Consider the following 27816-nt stretch of genomic DNA (forward strand, 5'->3'; position numbering starts at 1 on the left):
CCACAAGTATCTAAGGTGGTTGTTCAGTCACAATCAACCTGAGAGTGAATAACCTGTGAGATATGACATCCCAGATAAACCTTGGATCACTGTTTCATCATGACCTCAAAACACCCACTGCACCTCAATGCAATAAGGCCGACAGCTAATTCAAGAGATGAACAGCAATATCTTGCCAATAATGAAAATGTTTCACAGACCGCTAAATATGTACTCCTCTTCCAAGGAGTACAGTTGGTGAGTAGCAAGCATGCACACACATACAGTACACATTAATTCACTAAAAGACAATGAAATAAAGAAAATAGGAGGATTTCAGTTACTGTCAGCACGTTTTAGTTGTAATTAAATACTTGTGGTTTAAAAAGGGCCAGGGTTTCACCTCTAGTTTGACCTTTTGAAACCTGGATCGACCTCAGTTTTCTCGTGGCGCGACTTGGCCAGAAATGTCCTACAAATTGAAATATTTAAATAACAGGTGCCAAGTAAATTACCTAAAAAAATGTTTTAAAAAGAGGAAAGGATTATTGTAAAATGATCAAAAAACAGAAAAAGAATATCCAGAAAACAATATTTATAAACATTATAATTTTATATTTAAAATTATGTTACAGAAAAAAAAGTATATAAAATAAATAATCAGCACTTTTTAAAGGTCAGTTTCTTGTTTGTGTTCATTTTTACCTTGCTTATTTCAGGTAATTTTCTTAGGTCTTTTTACTTTACTTTACTTTACTTTACTTTTTACAAAAAAATCAAACAAATTTGCTAAGGTTTCAAAGGGTTAATACTCTGACTCCCTACACTGACTTTTTCCCAGTGTAGGGAGTAAAACACACTGGAAAAACAGTCTGCGTAACTGGAAGAGCATCATCTCCAGGGAACAATTTATGCAACATGCATTTATCTCCTGACTTCTCTCTCCTCCCTTCACCTTATCTTGTCATTTCCTCTCCCACGTTTTGTTATTCCTCTCTGCTTGATTCCTTGCCATGCAGAACTGCAAAGGCTTTCTGTGAGTACACAAACAGCCTCTATAGTCTATGGCCTTTTAGGCTGTTCAAGCTGAGAAGAGACACAAACTCAGCCTGTGAGGTTATTTAAAGTCTGGTGGTCCCAGGGAGAAAGAAGGAACTCCCTTTAAAGCAGTGACTAAAAGGGATAATAGCTTACAGAAACCCCCATGTTAACATGACTCAGAGGTAAAACAATGTAGATTTTGCAAAACTGAAATTTTATGTGAACAAATAGAGAAAAAAAAGCCCACCACTAGAAAAAGGTCTATTCATAAAAATTCTTGTGTGCCTTTGTTTTAGACATTATGCATAATGTGAAGAGGAAATGAGTCAGACAGTTGATTAAAAGGGATCAGAAATAAAGCTGAAAGTAGTGAACTTTTTATGAAAGCCTTACAAACACTATAATCTTTCCCTGAAGATAAGGTGAAGGGAGGAGAGAGAAGTCAGGAGATAAATGCATGTTGCATAAGCCAAGTAACACATCCCCTGAGGCAGCAATGTTCTGTATTGTTGTCCAAGCTGGACCCACCCTGGTCCAAAACCACATGACCTGCTGCCAAGTGCCGGAAAAGTCCAATAATGTTTGGAATTCCCTCATCCGCTACGCATGACTCCAATTACAGCCTCTAGGCCTGCAAGGAAAGTTTCTACTGATTGAAGCACCTTGGCACCAAAAAGAAGAACGAAGGGGGGGGGGGGGTTGCGGGCGCGCTGGGGTGAGACATAGGGGACCAGGTATAAACATGCCCATGCACACACCGGCATGCACACACACAATGTTTAGTTGTGTTCATGTAATACATATTCGGTGGAACATGATTTGCAAATGCATACACACAGAAGGCAGAGAACCAGTGTGTAACTGGGTGAAACCTGAGAGCACTGACCACTGCTGCGCCATCACTTTCCTGCAGAAAAGAACAGAAAAAAGTAAGAGAAAAGGAAAGAAAGGGCGGTCTCTGCCAAGTAACACATCCATGCCGCCCTGCAAATGGTCTGTGCTCAATTAGGCCCCGTTCATACTGTAGTGAAAAAGATCTGGGATGGAATACAAAAATAGTTTGGCTTAGTCTTCATAGTTGACCTCAGTTAGTTTTGATGGGAGTGAACATTTGTTTGCATCAGCATGGTGTCTAACATTGTCCATAATTTAATATCAATTAAAAGCAATTGAAACAAAAAATAAACAAAAGATAATCCTCTCAATTTAACCAAACAAGCACACATCTATTTATGTGTGACATTTACTTAATTTTGTGAAGTTGTTGCAACTTAAAAATGATAAGTGTAATTCAATCAATCTTTTAGTGACTTCAGTAAACCAAGTTTGATGTTCTGTATACTCGTATTCTGCTGGTTGCAAACTAGCTGATTGTATTTGTACATTCTTAAACATGTTGAGAAAACAGAAGTTGCAGATCTCCTAACTTCATCATTGTCAAAATCCGCTTTGTCATGATGATCAAGTTAAGTGAAATTAACTTGGTTTGCTGAAGTTGCTAAATCTTAGAAAGAACAATGTAATGTCACTTGTCATTATTAAGTTGCAACAACTTCACAAAATTAAGTAAATACATCTAAATTTTGAGTAAACTTAACACTTTGAAATAATGTAGACGTAAATTAAGACTAGAGATATTTACTTTTCTTTTTCAAGGCAACTGGTTTCCCTGATTATTTTAACTAACATCAACTTGTCAGATTTTACAGTGTAGCTATAATTCTTACTTCTTGTTCCTGCAGCTTGCCTTTTCACACCATCATATGAAACAAAAAATGCTAAGCGCCTCTGATTACAATCAGCAAAAAGCAAAGGGGAGGGAAGGAGAGGAAGGCAGAGCTTGCTGGGGATAAAAAGCCACAGTCGAGGAGAAGAATGCTGTCGGTCGGTGGCTCGGTCAGCATTAAAAATAGCTGCCAGAAAAGCAGGGAGGCTGGAGGTTGGAGGGAGCTGGAGAGTGTGGGGAGTCTGGGAAACCAGCAGGAGGAGGAAAGGGAAGAAGAGGTAGAAGACAGGGGTTTATTATATGAAACCATCCATCCCTCGTGCTCCTCCACTGCTCCCAGATGGCCAGCAGACCCATACAGCCACTTGTGACTTTGCACAAAACTAGTCTGCCTACAGCGACTTTACGAAGAATTCAATAAGCTCCTGAGTGAAAGCTCTTGGGGCTGACTGCTGAGGTGTTTAACAATTGCGTTGTGTGTGCTCAGTCTAAGCATGTGATTAGACAAAGATTGTAAATACCTTGCACATATGCGTTCTTATATCTATGTGTTTAAAGTTAAATGTTAGAAAAAACACGCTCTGGACCCTGTGTTTCATGGTGCATTGAGATTAATTATCGGTTGCAAGCCCCTCACTCGTCACTGTATCCTGTACGCTCAGGTTGGGTGGTTGTCTTTAAAACTTTGTGGACTTTTTTCTTTGGCATTGTCTGATTTACATAGCTATTTTTGGCTGACTTTCGGCATATTTATGTGCGTACATAAGGGAAAAAAATGAAAATGGCTATGCTCTCCATTCACAGAACTTGGTCTTATTGTGTATACCTAGGGTTTGTGTGGAGTCTTGCAAAAGAGCCTTTATTTATGAAACGCCAATATTAGGGTGTGTCTTGGCTGGTCTTTTGATTTTTTTTTGTTTTTTATGGTTCACTTACAGCATTTTAGTCCTTCCTTGTATATCTTCATTTTGTGGTCTTTTTGTGTTTTATATTGCTTGTTTTGGAGATGCATATTTTGATTTTTTTGAAGGTTTTGAGATATTGAGTTGCAAAGTTTTTTCCATTCCAAGCAGCAAAAATGACACGAACCCTGCAGTTTTCCAAATAAAATGTATAAAATGCATTTAACTTTACAAAAATCACCTAACATAATGTTAATAAGTTGCCACAGAATAAGAACATATGAATAACTCAATTTGGACAAAAATGTCAGATAGAACCTTTTAATTCTAAGGTGACATGTTACTGCCTGTCTGAGCCAGGACACTTTTGAAAAAGAGATTTTTAATCTTTTTTTCTGGTTAAATAAGGGCTAAATGATTAAAATAAATTTAAAAAAGAGAGCATTTTGGCTATATAGCATGTGTGACAGTTAGCAGCAGGCTAGAATTAAGCTGGTCTGTAATTAGAATCAGCCATTTGGAAACCTCTGTACCAGTGACTCATACATTCTGTCTAAACACTGCTGCTCTGCCACCACCAACGATACTTCATACGAGCCAGCACCTATCCCACATGGTAGTTACAGATGGACACACAACCTCTAACTAGTCCGGGTGTCTGTCTGCTCACGTCATCTCATCGCTGTCACATTTTCACCTCTCGGATCGGACCGGCTGACAGCTCCCTGCAGCCGTTTCACCTAAGCTCCTGTACCCTTGCTTATTGCCTGATAATTTTATTTTATCACCCACTTCTATCTTTTATCTTTCAATTTTAATATAGATTTTAATGACACAGCTGGGTCATCGAAATGTTACGTGTTCCTAAAGGTTTTACTCATTGTCTCAGTAGCAGACTAAAGCTGAGAATTGATGGGCTTTTCCCCTTTGAAACTGTGGGCCACTTGGCACATAACACTGATGTGGCAACATTAAATGTTGAAGCCTGCCAACTACATGTTCTGACAAGTACCTGCACCACAAATTAAATGATGATGGTGGCAAATGCCCAGGCTCCAATCTGTCACCAAAATCACATTCTCATGCAATACTTGTGAGCTGGTGTTTGCTGAGAGTAACCTGTTGTAAAGAAGAAAAGGAAAAAGGTGGAGATAGTTGTGGCTGCAAAAAACAGGCCAATTGTGTTTGTATATTTTGCAGACAGAGCTGGACAGTCATTTCATTGACTAACAAACCTAACAAATCTATCATATTAGAATTGTCGAGATTTAATTTTTACAAACCTAACACTAAAAGACAATCACTGAAGATTATTTTTTGTTATGCATTCCAAACCAACTATCAGAAAAGGATAAAACAAAGATCATCCGCCATATGTCAAGTGCACAGTAGGAGTTCAGTTATGCTTGGAAGGAACTAGTTTACATGACATGTTGCCCGATTTCAACAGAAGGCAAAAATGTTAAAGCTGTTCTGAATGGCCACGCTCGCAGGCAGGGTGAAAATCTGGTCATCAAAGAGAGGGGGGAAAGACATGATATTGTTCAAATGTGGGAATAACAGTCCACATTTTCAGACAGCTTCTCCTGCACAATTATTCACAGTAATGCTCTCAGTCACACCCATTAAAAAAATGACAAATGGTTGTGTAAAGAATCTTAAAAAGAGCTTGACAGCAAAATTCAAACCCTGACTCCTTTTTCACTTCTGCACACCTGAAGAAGTAATCATATGCAATCAAACCTATAGACCAGTTTGATTTACATCTTACTGACATGAGACATACACTGTAAATTTCACAAGAAATTCTCCAACACAAACACAAATCAGCTGACCCAGAGGAGTCAAATAAAAACTTATCTCAGTTTGGGACTGAAAACAACCTCCTCTCTTTACTGCACAGCCATATCAAGAGGTATACTCACCATCCACTGCTTGCCTCAGCACCTGAAGTTTCCTCTGCTTCTCCTTTATCCTGTCATAGGCGCCAGGCAGGCCGGAGCCCACCGACAGAGCTGAGTGGTGATGAGGCCTCCTACTCTTAAGCCCACCAAACTCAGAAAAGCGAGAATCCCTCTCCCTAGATGCCCGCAGGGGTGACTTTCGCCTGCCTATGGAGTGGGTACTTATGGCACTGCTGCCCCTCCGCGCATCCTCCAAAGCCCCAAAACGAAGAGCCTCTGGGTCAATGCAAGCTAAGTCCACAGAGGAAGCCCAGTTCTTCCTGGCCTGACTAATGCCTACGTCCCCACCATAGAAGGGTAAAGACCTCCGGTCCAGTTCCACAGGCCGCCCCTTTTGCTGAGGGTGAAAGGGGTGCAGATGGGGATAGGAGTGCTGGTGCTGGAGTGAGGGGGGTTTGGGATAGAATTCTGTGGGGGAGTCAGAGTTGTGATGATAGTCAGACAGGGAATATGGCAGGCCTGCCCCCTCATCCCCCTTCAACAGGTCCTGGATTGGCAGAGAGCCCATGGAACGACTAAGGCCCCGGTTAAGAGACGTCTGCTCCTGACTCCTGGCTTTGTAGCGCTCCAGAACCCTGGGGGCGGCACTCCTCCCTGAGAACAGAGGAGAGCCAACGTTATTTGGTATATATTATATTTAACCAGGAGCAAAAGCTCATACTGCCAGAACACAACTCAAAACACAGAATAACAAACAAATCTTCATCTTGAAGCAGGCCTGGGCAATATGGCCAAAAATGTTATCATGATGAAGTTTAGATTGATTGATATTGATAATTATTGATAATTGTAAACAACCTATTTTAAATCATTGCCAACCTTTATGGATTAATTTAACAACCATGCTTATTAAGGCACACAGGTAATAACTGTAATGTTATCACAACAATGAAAAACATATGAATAAATAAACAGAAAAAGGAGAAAGAAGAAATTATCTAACCTTCAATAAGGAAATCAAGTAAAATTAAGTTTGAGGCAAACTAGCAACTAACATCAGAAAGATAAAGATTTACAAATTAGTAAATAAAATGTTACAAAATGTGTGCAGTGTAAAGGTAATTTGTACATGTAGAAAATCTAATTAAACTTTGAGGTAGATCAACATTTTTAAGATGTAAAAACCTCTAAAATTCAGGAAAACAAAATGAGGAAAAAAATCTAATGTAACTTACAAAATCAAATGCCAACTCTAAGGTAAGCTGACCAAACATCAATAAGATGCAATAAATAAATGAGATGTTACAAAATGTAAGTGTTTTGTAAACATAAAAAAAAAATCAAAGTAAACTTTACGTTAGGTCAACCTAACATCTGTAAGATATAATAAAATATAAAAACCTCTAAAACTGAGGAAACAAAGTGTGAAAAAATGTAAACTGTAATGTAAAATACAAAATCAAATTCAACTCTGAGGTAGAGTGATGTGAATACCAAAAAAATAAAACCGTTCAGTAGGTACTCAAAAGCAAAATATAACAGACTGCTAACGGATTGCATTTCTTGGCATATCTCGTTTTCCTATTATAATACACAGTATAGGAGATAATCTGAAATATGGATCATTCCCAGTGGGTCACGTCATTATTAACACTACACGCAATACGAAAAGTGGTATTTATGACGAGAAGAGGACCTAGAGAGGATTAACAAGGATTTGGATTTGAATAAATACAGTACGCTTCATTATGCCTAAGTGCCTGTCCAACCTGGCATCCATTCCTAACAGCAGCACGACATGATAACTAAACATGGCACAGTCGACTGTAGTCTCCCCTTGTTTACTTGTTTGATACCCTGGCTTGGCCTCAACAGCCCAAGCACCTGCTTCAGGCCTCTCATGGCCTCTCTGCTAAAAGATTATACAGCCAGCTACAGTAAATGAATAATTGGGTAGGCACACAGTACGTCCTCAGATTCCCCTCTCTATTATAATTAGAGATGCAGTATACAATATATTATGATCAACAACCCTGACACTGCTGCTTACATAACGTCTAATAATCCAGTGCAGGAACACAGCTGCAGGTACAGAAACTTCCTTTCATCTGAAAATCCCCTTAAATTCTAATATCAGTGTTTTTAATCGTGCCAACTGGATTTCCCATGGTAATTTGTTGGATTCGATGGCATTTAATTAGACTTAGTAGCAGCAATAGGAATTTTCTGTTAAACAGCCCCAGGGTTGGAAATGTAGCAGCCATTAATGGCAAATAAAACTAATTAATTTCTAAAATAAACCAACAACAGCACAGGGATAAGCAAATTAAGAAAAATAGCATGTTGCTTTAGTCCTCAAGGGGCACCGAGCATTTCTATATCTCCGTATTGTTCAGTAGCTACTGTATTTTTTCCTGATTATTTAAAAACAAACAATAAAACATATGGCGCCACAATAACGAGCAAATTCCGGACCAGCTCATCTATCACTGTGCCTTTCTTAAAACTGAAAGATTTATGTTGCTCTCTTTTTCTGTCTATAAATTTTAACTTTGCCTTTCCAGACATGCTGCATCTACATGGCTGCCAGTGACAGCTCTTGTTTTAGACTGAAAGACATAAACAGAAGGCAAACATGTGCATGAGCAGGAGCAAAAACAAGAGGAAGAGATGCAGAAACGGGAGAGCAGAGGGAGATGTTAAGTCCTGTAAAAACGCTGCATGTGGTGATTTAATCTACAAAGCATATGCTCGCTCTTAACAGGGAAACACATCAAAGACAGACAGGCTGTCTTCCAGGAACTCAGAGAAGCACACAAGGACTAGATTCAGCAAAAAAAAAAAAAAAAACGGGATGTCTTTTATTTCTGAAAGAAGTCAATTGTTGCCACAAGTTTTTTCAGCTATAGCCTCGTTTCTACCAAGCAGTCCAGTTCAGTTTAAATCATTGCATATTAGAAAGGTTACTTTTGTGTTTTCCACTGTCAAAAGTTGTGGATGGTACCAACAGAACCGTTCTATTCCATCCTGTTTTATGTTAGCCCTCTGTGAGGTACCTCGCAGTCTGGTCTGATACTAAAAGGTGGAGCTAGAAACATTGCAGTCCGTTGGTCAAGAGAGAATCGTCACTCTCGCTCTACAAGGACTCAATGCACAAACCCACGTTTTTAAAATATACCATGAACTGTAACACTAAAAGATCCAGCCTGTTCTTTTTTGTTCTGAAAATGTTGCAACCCCATTCCCTGGACAGTCAGAAAGGTGGAGCTGTTCCTCTGCCTTGTAGGTGATGAGAAACATTAGATACGTATATGCACTGCGACAGAAACAATCCAGCCTGCTCTTTTTTGTTCTTAAATGTCACAACCCTGTTTCTTGGACGATTAGCAAGGTGCAGACATTCTTCGATATCGTCTATGAACAGGAAGTATAATGAGAGCGGTAACAACCTCACCTAAATTTAAGAGCTCATTTACACAACATCAGTTACATATAAGGACATGAATGGGGTCTTCTGTCTGTACTCTGTGTTAATTTTGTCAATATTTGTATATATTTTCTGAAAGCTTTTGGATATGGGGGGTGGGGGCAGTGTAGCATATTTAAAGCTAGATACAGCTGTAGGAGATGATGAAGACGTTGAAAAATTGTGGAACAGAAGGTAATGTGGTAAAAAGTGCCATCTATTGGCTATATCTGTGCAATCATAAAGAATGCATGGACGTATGAGAGCAGTGACGTTTACAATGTTTGAAACAGACGTCTCTATTTTCGTACGTACGTTTGCCTTGTGCCTTATGCGGTGGAAATGCAAAACAAATCTAGGGTTTAGCCTATCTGTATGGGTTACATACAGATTCTAAGGGGACTATAACAAACGTGTCTGATGGAAACAGCGTAATACTAATATGTTTTAGGCATTATACAGACTATAGCTATGGAGAATTCACAGCATAAAATATCCAACATAAAAAAGACACAATGACTGAGTTCCTGTAGCAAAAATTACAACGTGGAACTCCTTACAACCTGGCATACAGGAGAGAGAGCTGCCCCTTGAGAAGAAAGGCGCTTAAGAACTTGGTAATAATCTTTGCATGTACTTTCCCTAGGGCTGGCTGGTGCTCAACCAGGGAAACAAAGCACTGATACAAACAGCAGACCAGCAGCTTCACTGGTGACTCCAAAATATGCATCTGTAATCAATGCCATGCCGTGCTTACATAATCGGGACGACAGCCATGTTTGTGCTGCGCTCTCCTTTCCATGGCCTGGAAATATGCCGGAGCTCTCTCAGAAACCACTGGGAAGATTTGGTCATATTTTCCTGAATTAAATCCGATTCGGGGATGCAGCGTGTTATTCCTCGTCTACTTTCGATTCTTTCCCACAAAGTCAGAAAGTGAAGATGTAAGTATGGAATTGCTCACAACCAGGGAAGGCATTTACATCCAACTCTCTCTACATTAAAGTAAGATCATTGCAAACAACTTACAACATATCAATAGTATGTCCAATTACAGTCAGGCATAATCTCAATTTATCAGTAGAAAGAAAGAACAGATAATATGCTCTCTTATCAAAAAAAGTTGCATCATTATCTCAACAGAACCAACTAATCCAGGATGTGGGGATTTGTTCTTGTTCCAAAGTCTGTGCCATTTAGATGAAGAATACAGGAAACTTATGCTAACAAAAACAACTGTAGATTAATAGAAACCAGACATCTTTATCATGAAGCACTGGCAGCCAAGACATCTGAATCACTGCATGAATAGAGATCTCTTTCTACACCCTAGAAAAGTTTCTTTGACAACACACCAAGCAAATCCAACTCTGTATTCAGTGTGTGTGTTTCAGTGCAGCTCATCTTACCTGAGGGCAAGCCCTTGCCCCTTAGCCTCTCACGAATCTCCTTACTCCGCTCCGGAAGAGACTCTCTATCAGTCAGCAGACCGTCCAGCTGAGAGAAAGATGGACACAAGTGGAAGTAAGAGAGAAAGAAAAACAAAAAGTGAGTGTGGAGAAAAAAGGGCAGAGCAAGGAGGAGAAAAAAAACCTAAGTTTCACAGAAGGGTCATTCCCTCTGAGTCATCCATCCTGAACTCATGTTCTATCAGCATGAGCCCCATTATCTGTTACGTAATACAACAAACCCACTGTGCTTTAACAGAGCAGATAATTGTCTTTTAACTTACACTTAGCTAGGATGCAGACTAAAGGGACAGTTCATCAAAAAGTCAAAGCTACATGTTTTTCTTCTTACCTGCAGTGTTATTTATCAGCCTAGGTTGTTTTGGTGGGAGTTGGTCAGTGTTGGAAATATTGGCCAGATATGTCTACCTCCAATATAATGGAATTAGATGGCATTCAGCTTGCTAACTGTATCACCACACAGACGGAAGCATGTATTTACTCATGGATGAGAAGTTCATTCTCACGACAGCTTGAGATGTAAACATTAACGGCGTCCTCCTCAGCTGAGCTGTAACATTAGCTAACTCAGTGGTGCTAGATGAGCTAGTGTAGTTCAGAAGAAAGAAAATAGTTCCTACATGAAATTGCTCACAACAAGGTCTGTGGATTATCTTGAGTAACTGGATCCTGATTTCTGGAAAGACACACTGCTGTTGAGTTTTACAAATGGTTTTTTGGGGGTTTTTTGGCACTACAGGCCAAGGCAGACATCTCTACAGCCAATATCTCCAACACTGTGCAACTAACACCTATTACCTGCAACTATCTAGATTGATAAAAACACTACAGGTAAGAGGAAAACATGCTTTTTTGTGTGTCAATGTAGTGACAATTTAAAAATATAGGCTTTTAAACAGGAATGTTGAATTTGACCTACATTAAAAAAAACAGTGCTTACCTGAGAAAGGCTGCCCAGTACCAACCGGACCAGTTTTCTGATATAGGAGAAGGGAGGGTCACAAGTGGAGTTTCTTATGTGTTTGCTGCAGATGTCCAGCACCGTGCGCAACGACATTCGACTCACTGTCACATCATCACACATGTTGAGAAGCAGGCTGTTTAGGTGTTCCCCCAACTTCATGGGCTGCACAGTGAAAAGAACATGCGGACATGGTTAACATAAAAACAGTGACAAGAGCAGAATGTACTGTGAGTATTGTGTTCCAGTGGTATCTCTGATTGTGATATCTGTAATATCATGTTGACTTCCATTGTGCTCAGATAAGAGGGCAGAGCTAAGCCTTGCCAGCACAAACTCATCACCTACTTTGAATTTCCATCTAATTTACATGCTGCAGATTTTGCTCTGTCACGAATGTTATTTCAGTACATACAGTATTTTCAGTATTAGTGCACATTTATAAAGAGTTTGTGTTTGACATTATCTAGGTAGGTGACACATAAATATGCCAATTTTCATCTGATTTAATTTTGTGAAATACTCACATGCTACAATGGTTTCAGGTTTGTAAAGTTGACTGAATAAATACATGTAAATGGAAACAGTAATTACATTACCTGCATTCAATACTTAAAGAAAGCACATTATTTAAAGAAAGAAGCAGGTACATAAATGGCTCTGTGAGTAAAAATAAACACGGAAAGTGTGACTTCTTTATACAGCCAGTGTGTCCACTTCATGTGACACTTTATTTGCCTGCATGACATGTTATATTTGGCTATATATTTGCTGCAGACTTTATAGCTGCCATGAGCACTGTAAAAGCACCTCCTTCGTGGATGAGGCCTGAGCCCTTCAGTGAACTGAAGAGGATGTCAAGCATGAGTGTGAGTCATGCTGTCTCTAACCTGTGGGCGGTGCTTTCTCATAAATGTGAACACTGGGTGTTACACCTGGCTGACTCTTGATGAGATATGAACGCATGGTGAGCCAGACCATCTCCAGAGCTCTTGGAAGATTAAAACACATTCCAGAGAGCTTTTATATCTTGCACCTTTTCTAATCCAGATGTGACATTCAGATACAGCTCTCATTTTAAAGCTCAGCTTCCAATGAATAACATACTGTCGGCTTTCAGTGTGGTTATGAGGTATTTTGGCTGCAAATTAGAATGACTGAAATGTTTATTTCCTTTAAATTACCAGTGCCAATAAGTATTAAAAGTTGCACTGTTCCACACACGAGCTCCTGCAAGTGCACTGTCCACTTTCACATTGCGCAACTTTTACTGTCAATGTTTAAATAACTTTGAGTTTTGTGTGATGACAAAATCAATGAAACGAAGATGCTGTTAAACCCACTGTTCCTTTACCAATGGGTTAAAAAAAACTATTTACAGGATTTACTGGAAACAGATTTTTCCTCACTAATCTACAACAGCAGTTGCCACAGTGCAACTTAGTGTGTTACTGAGCTACTGTCTATAGCAATGAGGAACTGATTTCCTGAGATGCTGCCATTTCTAACCAAAAGTGAAACTACTTTTTAAGTTTGTAAATAATTTTAATAGTATATAATATCCTCTACGATACCCAATCAAGCATTTTTGGCAGTATCAGAGGCATTTCCATACTGTTTTGGTAATGGAAAAACGCAGATTAAATTTTGACAAAACTTCACTTTGGACATGGCTGTTGCAGTGTATTATTTATGGTTTCAACTCTTAATAACCATTCCAAGTCTGCTAGTCATAACATCTGATTTCACACAAATCATTAGTCAAATCACATAAGCATCAATCAGCTCAAAGAAACCACTTTAATATCACTTCATGCTGATGTGCTAACAGCTTGTTTCCTCACGCCTGTCCTTTTGGTTCAACACTGTTTGGATACCCAATGTAGTGAAAGTTATTTTTAGTAAAAACAAAAGCAAAAACTATTTTAGTTTACTAAAAATAATAAACACAATTTAGTAACCAACATGAATGTCGTGTAAATATGGTCCCATATTGTAACCCCTATCCAACTGGAAGGAAGTATCCCCAGTAATAATTTACCTGACTTTGGGGGATCTCGTAGTCTGCTCCCCAGAACAGGGTCATCCCCAGAGAGTACATGTGCATCTGTGGAAAAAAGAAAACATCACTTAAGCTTCATTAGCAGCATTACACTTCCTTTAATATTGGTCTTAAGATAAAAGTATTACATTTTTACCAAAACAAAAGACTAGACAAGAGTAAAGCTAGAGTGAGCATGTAGAAAGCTGAGGAATATAAAAGTTTAGTTTCATTCAGATAAACCAGACACTGAAGCTGATTAAAATTTAAAAACTGAATCAAAGTGGCCTGGATGAAAGAGAGACAGACTAAAGCTGGAGTGTAATAAAAGATGAATTCAGTCTTATTTGGAAAGGAAAAAGACAGGGGCTTTCAGCTTAAATCCAAAAACATTTTTCCATTTTCCTTTCCTTATTACTCTGCACTCATTGCTTGGGAGAGAAATCACTTCCCCTGAATGTTGGGCTTGGTAGAGGAAAGAATAATTCAGGGATTGCCAAAGAATGCAACACGGCCTTCAAGGTCTTTCAGGAACAGAGCTTGAGTGCAAACTTAAAGACACACTCGCACTTTCAAAAAATATGTGGAAACTTAAAGGCTGCCCATAAAAAGCAACAATACCACACCAAATGTTGAAAAAGTGAGAGGAAAATCGTGGCACTCGCAGCTGACGTATGTTTACCCGCAGTCTCTGATAATGACAGAAACAGATTAGGCTTTCTACACTGAAATAACTCAGCTGGGGAGACGGGACCAGGGCTGGAAAACTGACTCAGCACAAAACTGTGTTGAGGTCTGTGGGGCCGTGCCAGAGACGGGAATCCAGTCATGCAAGATTTTAGAGGGGCAGAGCCATAAAGAGGGGGTGTGGCTCTGCGCATATGTAAAACAAGCTGTGCATTGCAGGAGATAGTATAGTTGCTGATGACTTCAGTTCTGAATGTTGCAACTACACAATGATTTCATATCTCCAAACAGCAGCAGTCTATCTCCACAGTTTTGTGGTGTTGTGTTACCCAAGCGTAGATGTGCTCTAATTAAACACCTGTTTGCCCTTTCACAGTAACAGTGGTTTCTACACCCAACACTTTGACAAATGATCATCAGAAGAACAAGTTAACATCGATGTAAACAATGCAGGTTTCAAACCAATTACGTATATGTCTTTATAAAGAGTTTGCTGATGTTTTGTGGAAGACAATGCACTTTTCCATACACAATATATGAGAAACACTAAGCATGACTTTGTTTAAAAGAGAACTGCACAGGGTAGCTTTAAAGGTCCAGTGTGAGATTTAGTGGCAGCTAGCAGAGGATTGCAGATTGCAAGCAGTTAAAACTTCTCCTTGTTAAAATTCCCTCAGTGTTCATTGTTTGGAAGGTTTTTACCAGGAGCCGAAATACTTGCAGTGGTCTCTTCCTGGCCAAAACAAACAGACCAGGTGATTATATCTGGTAAAAAAAACTCGATAAAGTGGTTTCACATTACAAGTCAGAGCTTCTCAGACACTGTTTGGCGTGTCAGTCACAGGCCGTTAGCCTAGCACGTGCTAAAGTGTGCTCACCTTTTTTCTGATAACTTGAAACATTTAGGAGGTGTGCAATGCAAGATGAATAATCCATAGAGGTCTCTTTCTCTCCAAAACAAAAGGACCCAGTGATTTAAACATGTTAAAACACTGAATAAAGTGTTTCATATTAAAAAAAAAAAAAATCCAAATGGCCCTGCCTAGAGCCAGTGTTTGGTTTGTCTGTTCAGGGCTACTGTAGAAACATGGCTGTGCTACACTCCATAAACAAGGACCCACCGTAGATACAGATCCTACAGTAATGAAAACACAATGATTCTTATTTTCAGGTGATCATGCACTAAAGAAAGCATACTTACTATATTATATTCTATTTTTGACTATGCATCCCACTTAAAGTTGGTGCTTGTGTGTTTTCATGTCTGTCTTCCTGAACTGTAATTGTATTACTTGCCTGATTTTTAACCTTTTCTCCACCGTTGTTTACGTACTTACACGTTTAAACCGGGGGTCTGGGCGTAACTGCATTTCAATCCTGTCTATGTTCTATACATATGTCAGAATTGACAATAAAGTTGACTTTTAATGAAATCCTATACATTGGACATTAAAGGTACTCAATGGGCAGCAGTAGAAGACTGTGTATCTCCAGTGCTTAAAATAAATTTGAATTTTAAACTAACACATGATCATTAACACAAGATCTGAGAACAGGTGATACATAGACGCATTAGAAGATGTAAACTAGGTTTAGGAGATATGACTGTATATACCATGCAACAGTAGAATGTATCCATTTAGCATCACCATTTTTACCATTGGAGTGTTCGGGGCAGGCTATGTAGAAAATCAGTGATTTTTTTGGGGTTTTGTAAATCCAGCTGCCTTGCAAGGTAATGTGATGAGGGCAGACACGGGGGAAGAAAGTGAAGTTGTAAGTACAAAACATGTAAAACTTGAAGTTATTGCTTGGGGGAAACTTTAAGATTCCATTTGAAGGAATTTTAGTTGTACTATTTTGAGTCTTTTGTTTCTAACCCAAGTGTTGTCATTAGTGAGGCAGCTATTTCTTTGTTTGTGTTCAAAAACATTTTTTTTAAAAAGAAGACAAAAATAATCAAATGTAATGAAATGCAGTATGGTTATTTTAGACTATTTCCAAATTGAATTTACAACTTTCAACCAATTATGATATAGAACAATATACCATGCACGAAGACTCTGGCCATGTCACCCACCCCTAATGCAGACTAAACAGTTTGTAAGGTTCTGTCACCACATGGGTTATGTTAAGGTTTATACCTTCTCTATATCAGAGATGGAAGTCAAGGAGACCCCCTCAAGGACCTCGGGGGCTGTGAAGGCTCTTAAGTCCTGCTGGGTGACATACTCGTTTGTGAATGAGATGTTGCCAGAGGGCATGAGCAGGAGGGACCAGGGAGAGATGATGAAGCCCATGGCCGCAGGGTCTGGAAGAAGGAAACAGACAAACAAATGGAGATAAGATAAGATCAGGAACAAAAACAAGAAAACAAACACAAAAATTTGGACTTCCATTATTTAAATCCCCAGCCATTGTCTCTCTCTCTCTCTCTCTCTCTCTCTCTCTCACACACACGCACGCACGCACGCACACACACACACACACACACACACAGTTTCCAAGCTCTATACAAGTATCACATTTTGTCTAAGCATTTACAGCCTGAATGCAGCGACTGTAGACATATCCAACCACAGTGGATGTTTCTCGCTAAGGCTTCGGCGTTTATGGAAACTCAAGATGATTGAAGTAAACAAAAACACATGTTGCTTTCTTAGCCTGCAAGAAAATAACTGTTGAGGCAGAGAAGCAGAAAGGAATGGCTACACAGCGTAATTCTCTTTTCCTACAAAGCCACAGCCAGCGCTATGGTTAGAGAACGTTTTAAAAATATACAAAGGAATGTTTGAGCAGCGCTGCAAAATTCTTCTTTTTGACTGATACTTTAACTCCAAGAGGAGCAGTGAGAGGAACAGAGGAACTGGATTTGAGGCACCAAATATCTGCTTTCAAAAGCTGGAATTTACTAAGTAAATATAAGTTTCCTGTTTAAAACTCGTGTGACCATTTGAAGATCTTATTCAAAAGTAGACTGGGTTACCAGGTGTATCCCACACAAAACTTTTGCCAGGCAAAGAATAGAGCTGAGCAGAAGTGCATGACTCAGCCTGGGCAAATTAGTCTCTTGATGTATAACAAACTCATCAACAGATTCAATAAACTGCATAAGTAAGCAGAAACTATTCCTGACTGACTGCTCAACCTAGTAGAAGCTAAAAAATTTTAGAAACGCGACTTGGGAATGTACCGTCTGATTCCCTTCTCACTTTAAAGGACAGTAAATTGTACAACTGTAAGTTATTTATCCTTTAACAATGTAGTCTGTCAGTCTGATAAGCTGCTGTTTTAGCCATTAGGGCCATGGGATAATTCTGAACTATTACGCTAAGAGGCTGCCCTCAAAAAGTAGATGTTTACAAACTGTACGGTGAACCATGCATTCAATGCCGCAGCAAACATGCCATTATAGTGACAGGCTAGCAGATGTGGAGCAGTGGATGGCCTCGGCAGAGTACCAAACACAAGAGCAGGTAGAAAGATCAACAACAAAAACAGTAATCAGTTTTGGAAAACACTGGTTTCTATTATGCCGGCTTTGCCCCTCCTCTGTGTTGTTTGCATGAGTCAGCGTGGATTTTCTCAGGGTTCCTCCCACAGTCAAAAGACATACGGGTTAGATCATTGTTGACTCTTAATTACTTGTAGGTGTGGATGTGAGCGTGAATGGTTGTCTGTCTGTTACTCTTTTTCCACCCAAATTTGTGTGTGTATATGCAGGTTTTTTAAACATGATAAAAGCCATTTTGCTGCAGCCTGTAATGACATCACACTGGAAAAGGGGCTAAAATTAGCACACCACCCGGGTATTGTATTTCTATCACTGCCAATCAAATCACTGGGGCCGATATTTGGCATTTCGCAGATTATCTGTACCAGTATTGTATTTTATGATTGCCAATAAAATTAATTAATTAAAAAGTGCAAAGAAAGTGTCTACAAGGGAAGAACTTTTACTTTATAAAACCTCAGGTGGCTATTCATTCATTGTTTTATGAAGTTTTCACTTGACATTAAAAAAAAAAAAAGTTGCTGGAAACTTGCTGTATATGATGTTGAACATTTTAAGTGTTGATACACATTTGCTATAGCCATTCAAACAGTTTTATGTTGGAGTTTGTTATATTCCAAATTCTAAATATTGACAGAAATATTTTCATTTTTAATGTAAATGCATATCTGTTCCAAATGTCTGTTCTCAGTGTCACAAACTAAAAATAATCGGTATCTGTATCAGCCCTGAAAAACCAATAACAGTCGACCCCGAGCAGAATCATTTGACCCAAGAGTAAATGCCGATTGTAACCTTTCCCATAAAACACAAAAGACAGATGTTAGTGGTTGTTGGTGGGTTTTTGTGCTACGGGAAAGGAGCTTATGTAGCCTTCTATCTCTATGTGTCAGCACTTTGAAAGTCTGGTGACCTGTCCAAGGTTTACCACACCTTAACTCAATGTCAGCTGGGATCAGCTCCAACACCCCTGTGACCATGCTTAGAATAAGCTTAATAATCCATCAAGCAAATAATGGATGTACGGTTTCTATTTGATCCTAAATATTATGTATATGAAACCACGAGGAGGAATACCTCTATCAAATTATTCACACATAGCTTGTTTAAACAAATCATTTCAATGCAAACAAAGTAACTAACTGCTACTGCTTACACACAGGGATAAAACTGTGCTGTTGGTTTAGTGTTAGACAATGTGAGTCTGTTCACAATGACTGAAGACTCATGTAAAGGTTTGCTATGTCAATTGTACGTTAGGAAACAGCCTGACATTCACTTTCATAGCACCCGTGACAGAAACTAAATAATCTAAAATATGCAGTTTACTGCAAACATTATATTTGCTTCAGCAAACTAAAGATTTTCTTGTTCTTATACTTTTTAAGCATAAACCATAAAAAAAATCAACTTCTCCATTACCTTCCATAGCACCTAACTAACTGTCAAATTGAAGTTTAAAACTTGCTGATATTAATCCACTCTCACGGTAAACATACTTTTTTACATAGCTCAGTGACTCCATTATAGCGTTCCAACATCTGCTCTCCAAATCTTAGCTTCACTCAGCAGTCCAAAACTGTACACACAAAAGGACACATGTGACTCAAGACAGCTAAACAATTACAGTTTGAAGAGAAAAGAGGGGTATGTTAGCTATCACAATTCCTGCAGCACGGTGTCACGTAAAGTTTAAACAAAGCTCATCTAAAATACTCCAAGTATCCAGCCTTGCATTTTGTTTTCAATATGCTGAGAACGTTATCTAAGAATACAGCTGAGGAGCATTTGCATAATCTATTTTTGTAATGTGACCTCAGCATTAACAGCATATTTACAGGCCACATTGATGAGAGGGAATTCCTACAGCACACCAGGATTGTCTGCAATGAGAACCAGTCAGCAAAACTGGAAGTTGAGGTCAGTCTGGTTAATGCACACGACTAAATCTTGCTTATGTGCTTTGTGGTAATTAACACAGCCAGCCAGGTGAACAGTTTAGATGACACAAGTCAATTATGGCCAACATAATCAGGTTCACTGGAGTTTCATTTGAGACTAAGCACCACCCAAACATTTAACAACAAGGACTGCAATGCCCGCTGACTCACATCCTGCCTAGTGTCTCTAGAATTAAACCTTCCTTAGTCACCTGCTGTTGAAGTTTATTTAGTTACAGACACTGCAGTTGGGCAGCCTTATCTGTCTTTGGCTTCAAGGACAATCACAGACACTTACAGGCACAAATGACTCACAAAAATGATTACAACTAAACAGCCCAGTCAACAAGTGTACTAATGATGCAGAACCAGTTTGCAACATACTGACAAAACAGAATTAGTGCACAGATTTGGCAACCCAATTTTTGTTTTACAAATTTGAGTGTGACTGAATCTATAATTCGAAGTATAAAAACGACCCTGTGTAAAAGCATTTATCGTCTTTTTTTGTTTCATATTGCTTCTTTTGATTTAATGTGATGGATTGGTTTGGGCACTGAATCCACTGCGGCAAGAAATAATATTAACAAATTATTTGAGAGAGAGAGTAATTGATGCAATAAATTTGTCGACACGAAATGGCACCTGCAGTTCATGGGATCTGGACACCGGAAGATTTTCATTCAGCCTTTTCATTTAAAAAAAACGTAGCGTGAATAGATTTAGAGAGTAAGCAGCTGAATAATGATGGGAAAGGTGAAGTATGCAAGGCAAACATATTTTATCTCTGTTTTATGTTTCTGAAGTTATTTCTAGGAAACGTCTCAGCACACTTGATTCCACATGCTCATACCTTTGTGAAAGAGTTCTTGGAGGCTCTCAGCGCTCTGGCTGAGCACTGCCCAGACCTCCTCCTCCTGGAGCGGCCCTCCTCGAACCTCCAAGGCTTCTGCCAGAGACACATGCATCTTCCCTGTGCAAGCAGAGAGAGCAGAACTGATTTACACCAGAAAATGAACACACATAAAAACAGAAATAAGCTTTAACCATAATATGGAGAAATGGGCACATGCTCTTTTAATATGACAGAAGCCTCTGGCTCAAGGTAAAATTGGGCAAAAAAAATAACCAAAGCGTCTGCAGATCACATCTCTTGGGCTCCTCAGAGCAATATGCACCTGAGTTTTAATTCATTTCCAAGGCAAGTCTCAAATTTTTTTTTAATCCAGCACAAATCTAATCCTGTGAGAATCCACACCCTACTTGTCCTGACTGGCCCGACAATCTCAAGATGAAAGCATATAAACCCACATTGCCATTTTACTACAATAATCCTAAGCATTGATGCAATTAACATCAACATTTTTCTCTCTCTCGTGCCCCTGAGCAAACTCCCACAACTTGTAGGCATAAGCCGTTTTATCATCCTCTGCTATAGAGGACGTAGTTCAAGCACATGATGCACGCATGCACATTCAGATTCACACCCTGCTTTACTTAAGTTATTCAACAAAGTGACAGTTTATTACTTGGAGCTTCAGAGAAATAAGATAGCAGCTTCTAACTGAAGCGGGCACTAATCGAGAATCAAAACACCACTTTTTTTTGGTGTGGTCTTAAAGTTGCCTGCTGCTCTACAAAGAAGCAATAACTCACACTCCTGTTTCCTGATTACATGTCATAAAACCATAACTGGGTCAGGCTAGGTAGTTTATTTTCTTGTAGATGGCAGTGGTACAGCTTTGCTTTGAAATATATTATCACTCAATGGCATATCTGTAGTACTTCACATGGATTTGGATAGCACACATGCCACAACACACAATGCCTACAGGCAAAGCTTTGAACTCATGTGACCCACGGGCTGGCTGTCTGACATGATTTGTTTTCAAATGATTTTCAAGTTTTAATATGAAGTCACAGAGAGAGGATATCCAGTTTTACGTTTCGTTGTTACTATAACTGTCTACAAAAAAAACTTAACAAGAGCTCCAAAGCTTGTGGGCTTAAAGTGCCATAAATGAGCTGAAATTCAGCTGTATGGGACCCTGGATAAGACTTATGACACATTAAGTTAATCTCTCATCTATCACAGAGGGGAGGGGAAAGAAGCAAAAAGAAACATAAATAACCAGCCACGACAGCGTCTGCTCTGTGTTATCACTTCCCTTGAGAAGAAGGCGGACACCTTTTAAAAACTTCAAAATTGGCCTGTGTTCTCTGAGTAAGATGACTCAAGCTAGGTTGATAGATTTGAAATTTTGTAATGTAATGATTTAAGGACGTGTTTTCAAAAGCCCAAAAAAGGCTACTGAAATCCACCTTTTGTTGTGGTTTCACTGCCTGACCAGAGTTGATTTTACCGACGTATCTAACGTGCATGACACCTTGTTTGAGATTGCCACTTCTGAAATTGTCTTTGCTTTTTCCTCTAGAATCATATATGATGATATTGTTGTATATTATAATGCTGACAACCTACTGATAGTGATAGCCTTCTTATCCTGCCTCCACATTCTCTACAGTCCAATGGTGTAGACCTCAAAGACTCAAAATTTGGTGTGCAGCTTCTAAATTTCCCTATACTTAACCACAGCATTTGACACTGACAGAGTAAAATATAACATGGAACTCTGTTTTTAGCCAAACACATGTGAAACTCGATAATACCTTGACTGAAAACAAGTCCATATTTTCAGTTTTGACAGATTGCCTGATGTTTTGAACTTTTGCAGTCTAGCCTGATTTTTTTCTTTTACTTTTTCCCACAAGTTTGAGTAAACCCACATTAAACACAGCACAGGGTATTTTTGGACTCACTAGATGACAGCTTCTAGATGGGATTTTGTAAATCTAAACACAAAAACATAGCAGATGAAAACACGTAAAATGACTGGGGCAAAATTTCTATGCAAGATCAACCAAACATGTCATGTTTGGGATGGGTACATGAGACTACATTTCATAAAGGTTATCTTCCATAGATAGTATCACTATCCTAAAAAAAACAAGTTTTGCAACTTATTTTTTCTTTAAGTAAAGCCAAAACACAATGTGTGACAAAACTGCAGACATCATGTCTGTAAGCGACACAAAAGATCTTAACAGCAAAGATGCCCAAACAGCGGTAAGACAGGTCAGTGGATCACCAGAGTCATTAGGATATGTCACCTAGGAACCATAACTGACAGTATCAAATTTTGTGCCATCAATCCAATAGTTGTTGAGATATTTCAGTTGATACCAAATTGGTGAAACCATTGAGAGACTGACAAATGTTGCTAGCTTAGTGAAAAAATACCAAGGTTGACTCAACATTATAAAAATAAGCAATGCACCACTTTGTTGCATTTGGTATAGAGAACCCCAGTAATGAGTCCTTAAATCCAGAAATGAATTTGCGTTAAAGCACCTTCGGGCCCCTTGTTTCAAAGTCAATAGGTTCTTTGAGAAGGTTTTTTGTTAGAAGCCTGAAATATGGTCTATGGTTAACACAAGTTTAAGAGACGTTCATGTTTTGTTCTACGACATAAAATGCGTCAGTAAATACCCCACTGGTGAACCTTGAGGCTTTTATTTGTGGCTAATTGACACGACAGAACGTCATCACATTGAGCCGTTCCAAACATTGCTTTACAGCTTCTTAGTCGTGGCGATATGACCGTAGCAGAGATCATTTAGCCTAACGTTAGTTTTTTACTTCTGATGACTGCATTTAGGCTTTAGAAATCCTGAAAGTGGTGTTCATTTGTAAAGATTATCCTGCTAAACAATACGTGTAAGTCATTATAAAGGTTGTTTACCACAGAACTTTTTTTTTTTGCCATGATCCAAAATCCAATAGAAAAATCCCATAGGCTTTTTGAGGAGTGAACCAGGGCGTCATTAGCTTCCAGGTTGGCCTACAGAAAAACGTCATCCCTAGGGCACTCTATTATGAGCTAAATTTGAGCATATCACTCATCCATAAACTTTTTACATAAACTGGGTCAGCCTCCTCATTAGCGTTGGGCCTTATATCTGTAAGCAATATGTGAAACAACATCCATTCTATGAATCTCAGTTTGGAGAAGAGAATTAATGAGTAAGCATGTTAGAGGCCTAAATGTTTATGCAGGAATGCAGGTTAACCATTCTAGTCAATGGGAGGCGTGAAGTTCGAGGCAAAGTGGGTTACTACCCATCTTGCTCATTACCCATGAGAATGGGGAGAGCGGGTGCTGTGAAGACTGATTGTTTTGCGGCCCTTGTTATTTCAACAGAGACCTACAGTGGAATGTTTTTTATCCACACTGAGGCTGCTGCGCAGGCCAGCTCCTCTCGTATTGGACTATGGTCCTGCTCATTATTGAGGGGGCTTAGGAGGCAGCGGCCCAAAACAGCAAGAGCAGACAGCCTTCACCACTTCAGCGCCTCATTCTCTTATTCTTTTTCAAACAGTGGGGATGTTTGTTCCCAGGTATTCCCATGTATTCCCACACCATAGCTAGAAGGAAAACCTTAAACAAGGCTTAGTCTGCTGCTGCTAAGTGTTTGAAAGTCTTAGCCACAGTCACAAGGATTTTAAAGAAAATAATCCTGGAAACGTGATAGTGCTCTTTACTCTGCACTTAGATGAAGCTTTTCCTTTCCTCCCACCTTCCTGTCTGTGACATAGCTACAACCCATGAAAATGATTTGAAAACAATCCCCTGAAAAACTGCACTTCAGCTGACAGACCCACACCAAAAAGGTCCACATAATGTCAGTTTCTGCTGCTTTCTTTCCGTGCTCATCCCTCTGTAATTGCCAGGAACAAAAAGATCAGAAAAACATGTACGTCTTACTCTCTTTAACTTTTCTTTGATCCTAAATCTTTTAAAAACTGGAGTAGCTTCACTTTTGAGGTCCATAAAAACGCCAGATTCCGCTTCGATTTCCAAAAGCATAACTCGTAACATAAGATATGAGAAGGAATTTGTTCATATCCTCCAAACATCAGAACTGTGGTCTCAGCTGGCAAACACATTTGGAACAGAAGCCAATGAGAAGAGGTACTCTTCGCCAGCATTGAGGTGAGAATCTTCCTGAAGTCATTTATGCCAGGAAAATTCAACAACAAACTCTGAGTGAACCTCTATTCCCAGAATCTTACTGTATTATGCAGCCTGCGAGCACACGATTCAAATTCAAAACACACACTGTGTCTAGGAAGGCTTGGATCAGAATATCTTTTGAACCAACATGACTGATGATGTAAGGACTGATGTTTTCAAAATGCACATAGCAAACCAAAACCAGAATGCGTAATATTAAACTGATAAACTGAAGACATATAAGCTGCGTTTCCATCAAAGGCTTTCGGCATAGTACCTTCAAAACTAAAAGTAACACCTTCAGAGAGGTACCTAGACCCTAGATCTGTTAAGCGTTTCCACCGCAGACAGTACTATTACACATGGGCGAGGTTATAGTCACTTGCTGCTCCGTCACACACTCGCTGGCTTTCCTTGTCTACTGATGATACAGACTGAAGTCCACTCATTACTGAGTGTCCAAGTGAGACAATAAAAACAGATGGAGAGGTCAAAGTTGTCATATTGAAATTTAGGGTGTGCTAATGGATTCACATCATCATCTCATGCATTGAGTAACATTACAAGTAAACGGTTCACCTTAAAAGTTGCCAACAGTTGACCCAGTGAATGAAATTATTTTTACTCTCAGTCTACAGCTGCTGCTAGAGGCTGCAAAACATCCTTTCATGTTATAGTTTACTACTGTATGGAAAACTTGTCACGGTATAAACAGTGGTTAAACCAGCCACAACTCAGCTCTGAGCACAGACTTTTGATTCTCTACTGACCAATCAGTGGACTGTAGCGTTTCTAGCTCCACCTTTTAGTGCTTTAGTACTGTGTTTTAGGTACCTGAAACTGAGGGATGACAAAATATAGGGATGGTTCCAGAGGTATTAAAAGTACCATCCACAGCTTTACACAATGGAAAAGTAAAAAAAAAAGCATACCGAACTGAACCAGACCGGACCGACCTGCTGGTGGAAATACCTCAATAGTGAAAGAACCTCCTCTTTGAATGTGAATATGCAGTACCTGATGTATCCTTGCTTAGTGCAAAGCTAACAGGAATAGAGAGATTGTGGTTGCATGCACTGCTGTGACTTACTTAGGTGTCTTCTAAGAAAACTGTAGCAGGATTTAAACAGAAATGGTGACTCACATAAATGAAAGGGAACTCGATGGTTGGTTTTCATTAATCGTAACCCTCTTACAATTTAGTCAATTAGCCGACATGCTTTCCCAGATTATTTTACAATGAGTTTAACGCAGGGGTTGCTGATGGATGTTGGCCATTACATTGCTGAGCCTGGTACCATCCAGTTATGGACTGGTTTCCCAAACCAATAAGCCACCCTGGATGTTGGTGTTATGTTTTTCAGCTCAACCAGGGTCAGGAAAGAGAGCCACGACTATTCCATGATTATCAGCCCAGCTTTGGACCAACGGCCCTCACTTCTCATTTTGGTCTCGACCTCATCCGCTCCATTTCTGTTAATCACAGGGTTGCTATGAGTACCGTGACATGCAGAGCATGGTTTTGCAAAACCTCACTCCACACCCCCCTCTTCCCAACACACTCAAACCCAACCCACTGACTATTTTCCCCATTTCTTTCCTATGATGATGCTCACACCATCTCCATCATAACCACTTTAGATGTTTGTATTAATCAATCACACAGACTCCCCACCTTTCTCTCAAGTCTTGACTGGCATCTTCAAAACCCTCATGACCTTTGACTTTAAGCTAATTTTACTACTCTTCTATGGTAATGAAGGGGGAGGGGGGTACAAGCAGCCGTCCTACAACCCCCATAAAACCTTCAGCCTGCCCTGCACTGGTATATTATGCCTCTAAACGGCTTTGTTAAGCTGAACAAAAATGTTGGCCATTTCACCCAAAATAAGACAAATAGTACTGATGGCAGTTAGCTAGCCAGACAGCCTCTTATTTTTGTAGTGGTGTCTCCTCCCTCCCAAACTTTAAATACTGAAATGGGGTATCACAGATGCCCCATGTATGTCACACACCAGAAGGAACAGTATTGTTTACAGGATACGTTGTAATACTTGTAGGTCGAAACATGCTAAAATATCAACAAAAAATACTGTTTACTAGCATTAAAGTAGCTACCGTATAGCATTGTCTACGTTTCTGGATAAAAGAAGCATTAGCGTTTGAGCCTCGCGACACAACTCCTTAGTTTTTCCCGTTAGTAACCGTTACGCTTAAGTTAGCTAACTTTTTCTAAATTGGGTTTTAAACGCTTTAACTTACCAGTCCAGAAGTGCTACAAAATCACTTGTTAGTAAAATATTCGGTACTCCGACGAGGCTATGAGTGCGCACACAACCGGGACCAGCGGCCATCCCATCCACAAAGCAACATCTTGGATAGTAGTTGACTATGCGGCGAGGCAGGCGAGCAACAGGTCTTCTCCACAGCGCGGTCAAAATCCACTACACCGGCAGGTACTGTTATCCGAGGCGTCCGCAGCTAAAAAATAAACTAAATCTCTTCTTCGGAAATTGCTCAGAGGTCGTGTTTGATAGCCACAACACAGCATTGAGCTCCCCTCCAGCGTAGCCGAGTCACCATTACTGCGGAGGAGCCGAATAACCCCTCCTTTAGCCCAGCTAGCGTGGGCTGACTGGGAGTAACAAGACACCTTACTATGGCTGTCCATTGGCTCTCCGCGAGGGGACTGTCATTTCACCGTTTCTATAGTTACACACACAACTGGGAGTAAAATGTACAGTGAGCCTGAGTCCTGGATGCAGAATCAATTTTTTAAAAAATGTGTTATATGTAGGTGCCCAACTTTTGTAAGGACAAAAAACTTTTGTCTTTTTGGTTGTTTATTTTTATTGTGTCTTGATCCTGATATTAGCATCAACAGTAACAATAATCATTACTGCTACTAATAACCATAGCAACAAAAACAACATTGATAATAATAATAATAATAATAATAATAATAATAATAATAATAATAATAATAATAATAAGAGTAATGTGTGTTTAGAGCCTTCGTTTTGTTATTGTATTTTTCTAACATGTTTCTGCCCATAATCTCTTGTTTAATGCTACGTTAATTCTTGTCTGGCCTGTTTTCGGCATTATTGT

General features: G+C 39.4%; 1 protein-coding gene across 3 annotated transcripts in view; it reads right to left on the minus strand.

The window, feature by feature from the left end:
* Positions 1 to 27299, minus strand: part of ptpn13 (protein tyrosine phosphatase non-receptor type 13) — a 57926-nt gene extending 30627 nt beyond the window's left edge. For all 3 annotated transcript variants that reach the window (XM_042508777.1, XM_042508776.1, XM_042508775.1), the window contains exons 1-7: positions 26968 to 27299; positions 20484 to 20603; positions 16321 to 16487; positions 13490 to 13555; positions 11428 to 11613; positions 10428 to 10515; positions 5574 to 6206 (exon numbers count right to left, since the gene is read on the minus strand). In XM_042508777.1, the coding sequence (XP_042364711.1) occupies positions 5574 to 6206; positions 10428 to 10515; positions 11428 to 11613; positions 13490 to 13555; positions 16321 to 16487; positions 20484 to 20598 (1255 nt within the window). In that variant the 5' untranslated portion in view covers positions 20599 to 20603; positions 26968 to 27299. The remainder of the gene's footprint in view (positions 1 to 5573; positions 6207 to 10427; positions 10516 to 11427; positions 11614 to 13489; positions 13556 to 16320; positions 16488 to 20483; positions 20604 to 26967) is intronic.
* Between the last annotated feature and the right edge of the window lie 517 nt (positions 27300 to 27816).

This window comes from Plectropomus leopardus, chromosome 20, assembly GCF_008729295.1.
Source record: "Plectropomus leopardus isolate mb chromosome 20, YSFRI_Pleo_2.0, whole genome shotgun sequence".
NCBI lineage: Eukaryota > Metazoa > Chordata > Actinopteri > Perciformes > Serranidae > Plectropomus > Plectropomus leopardus.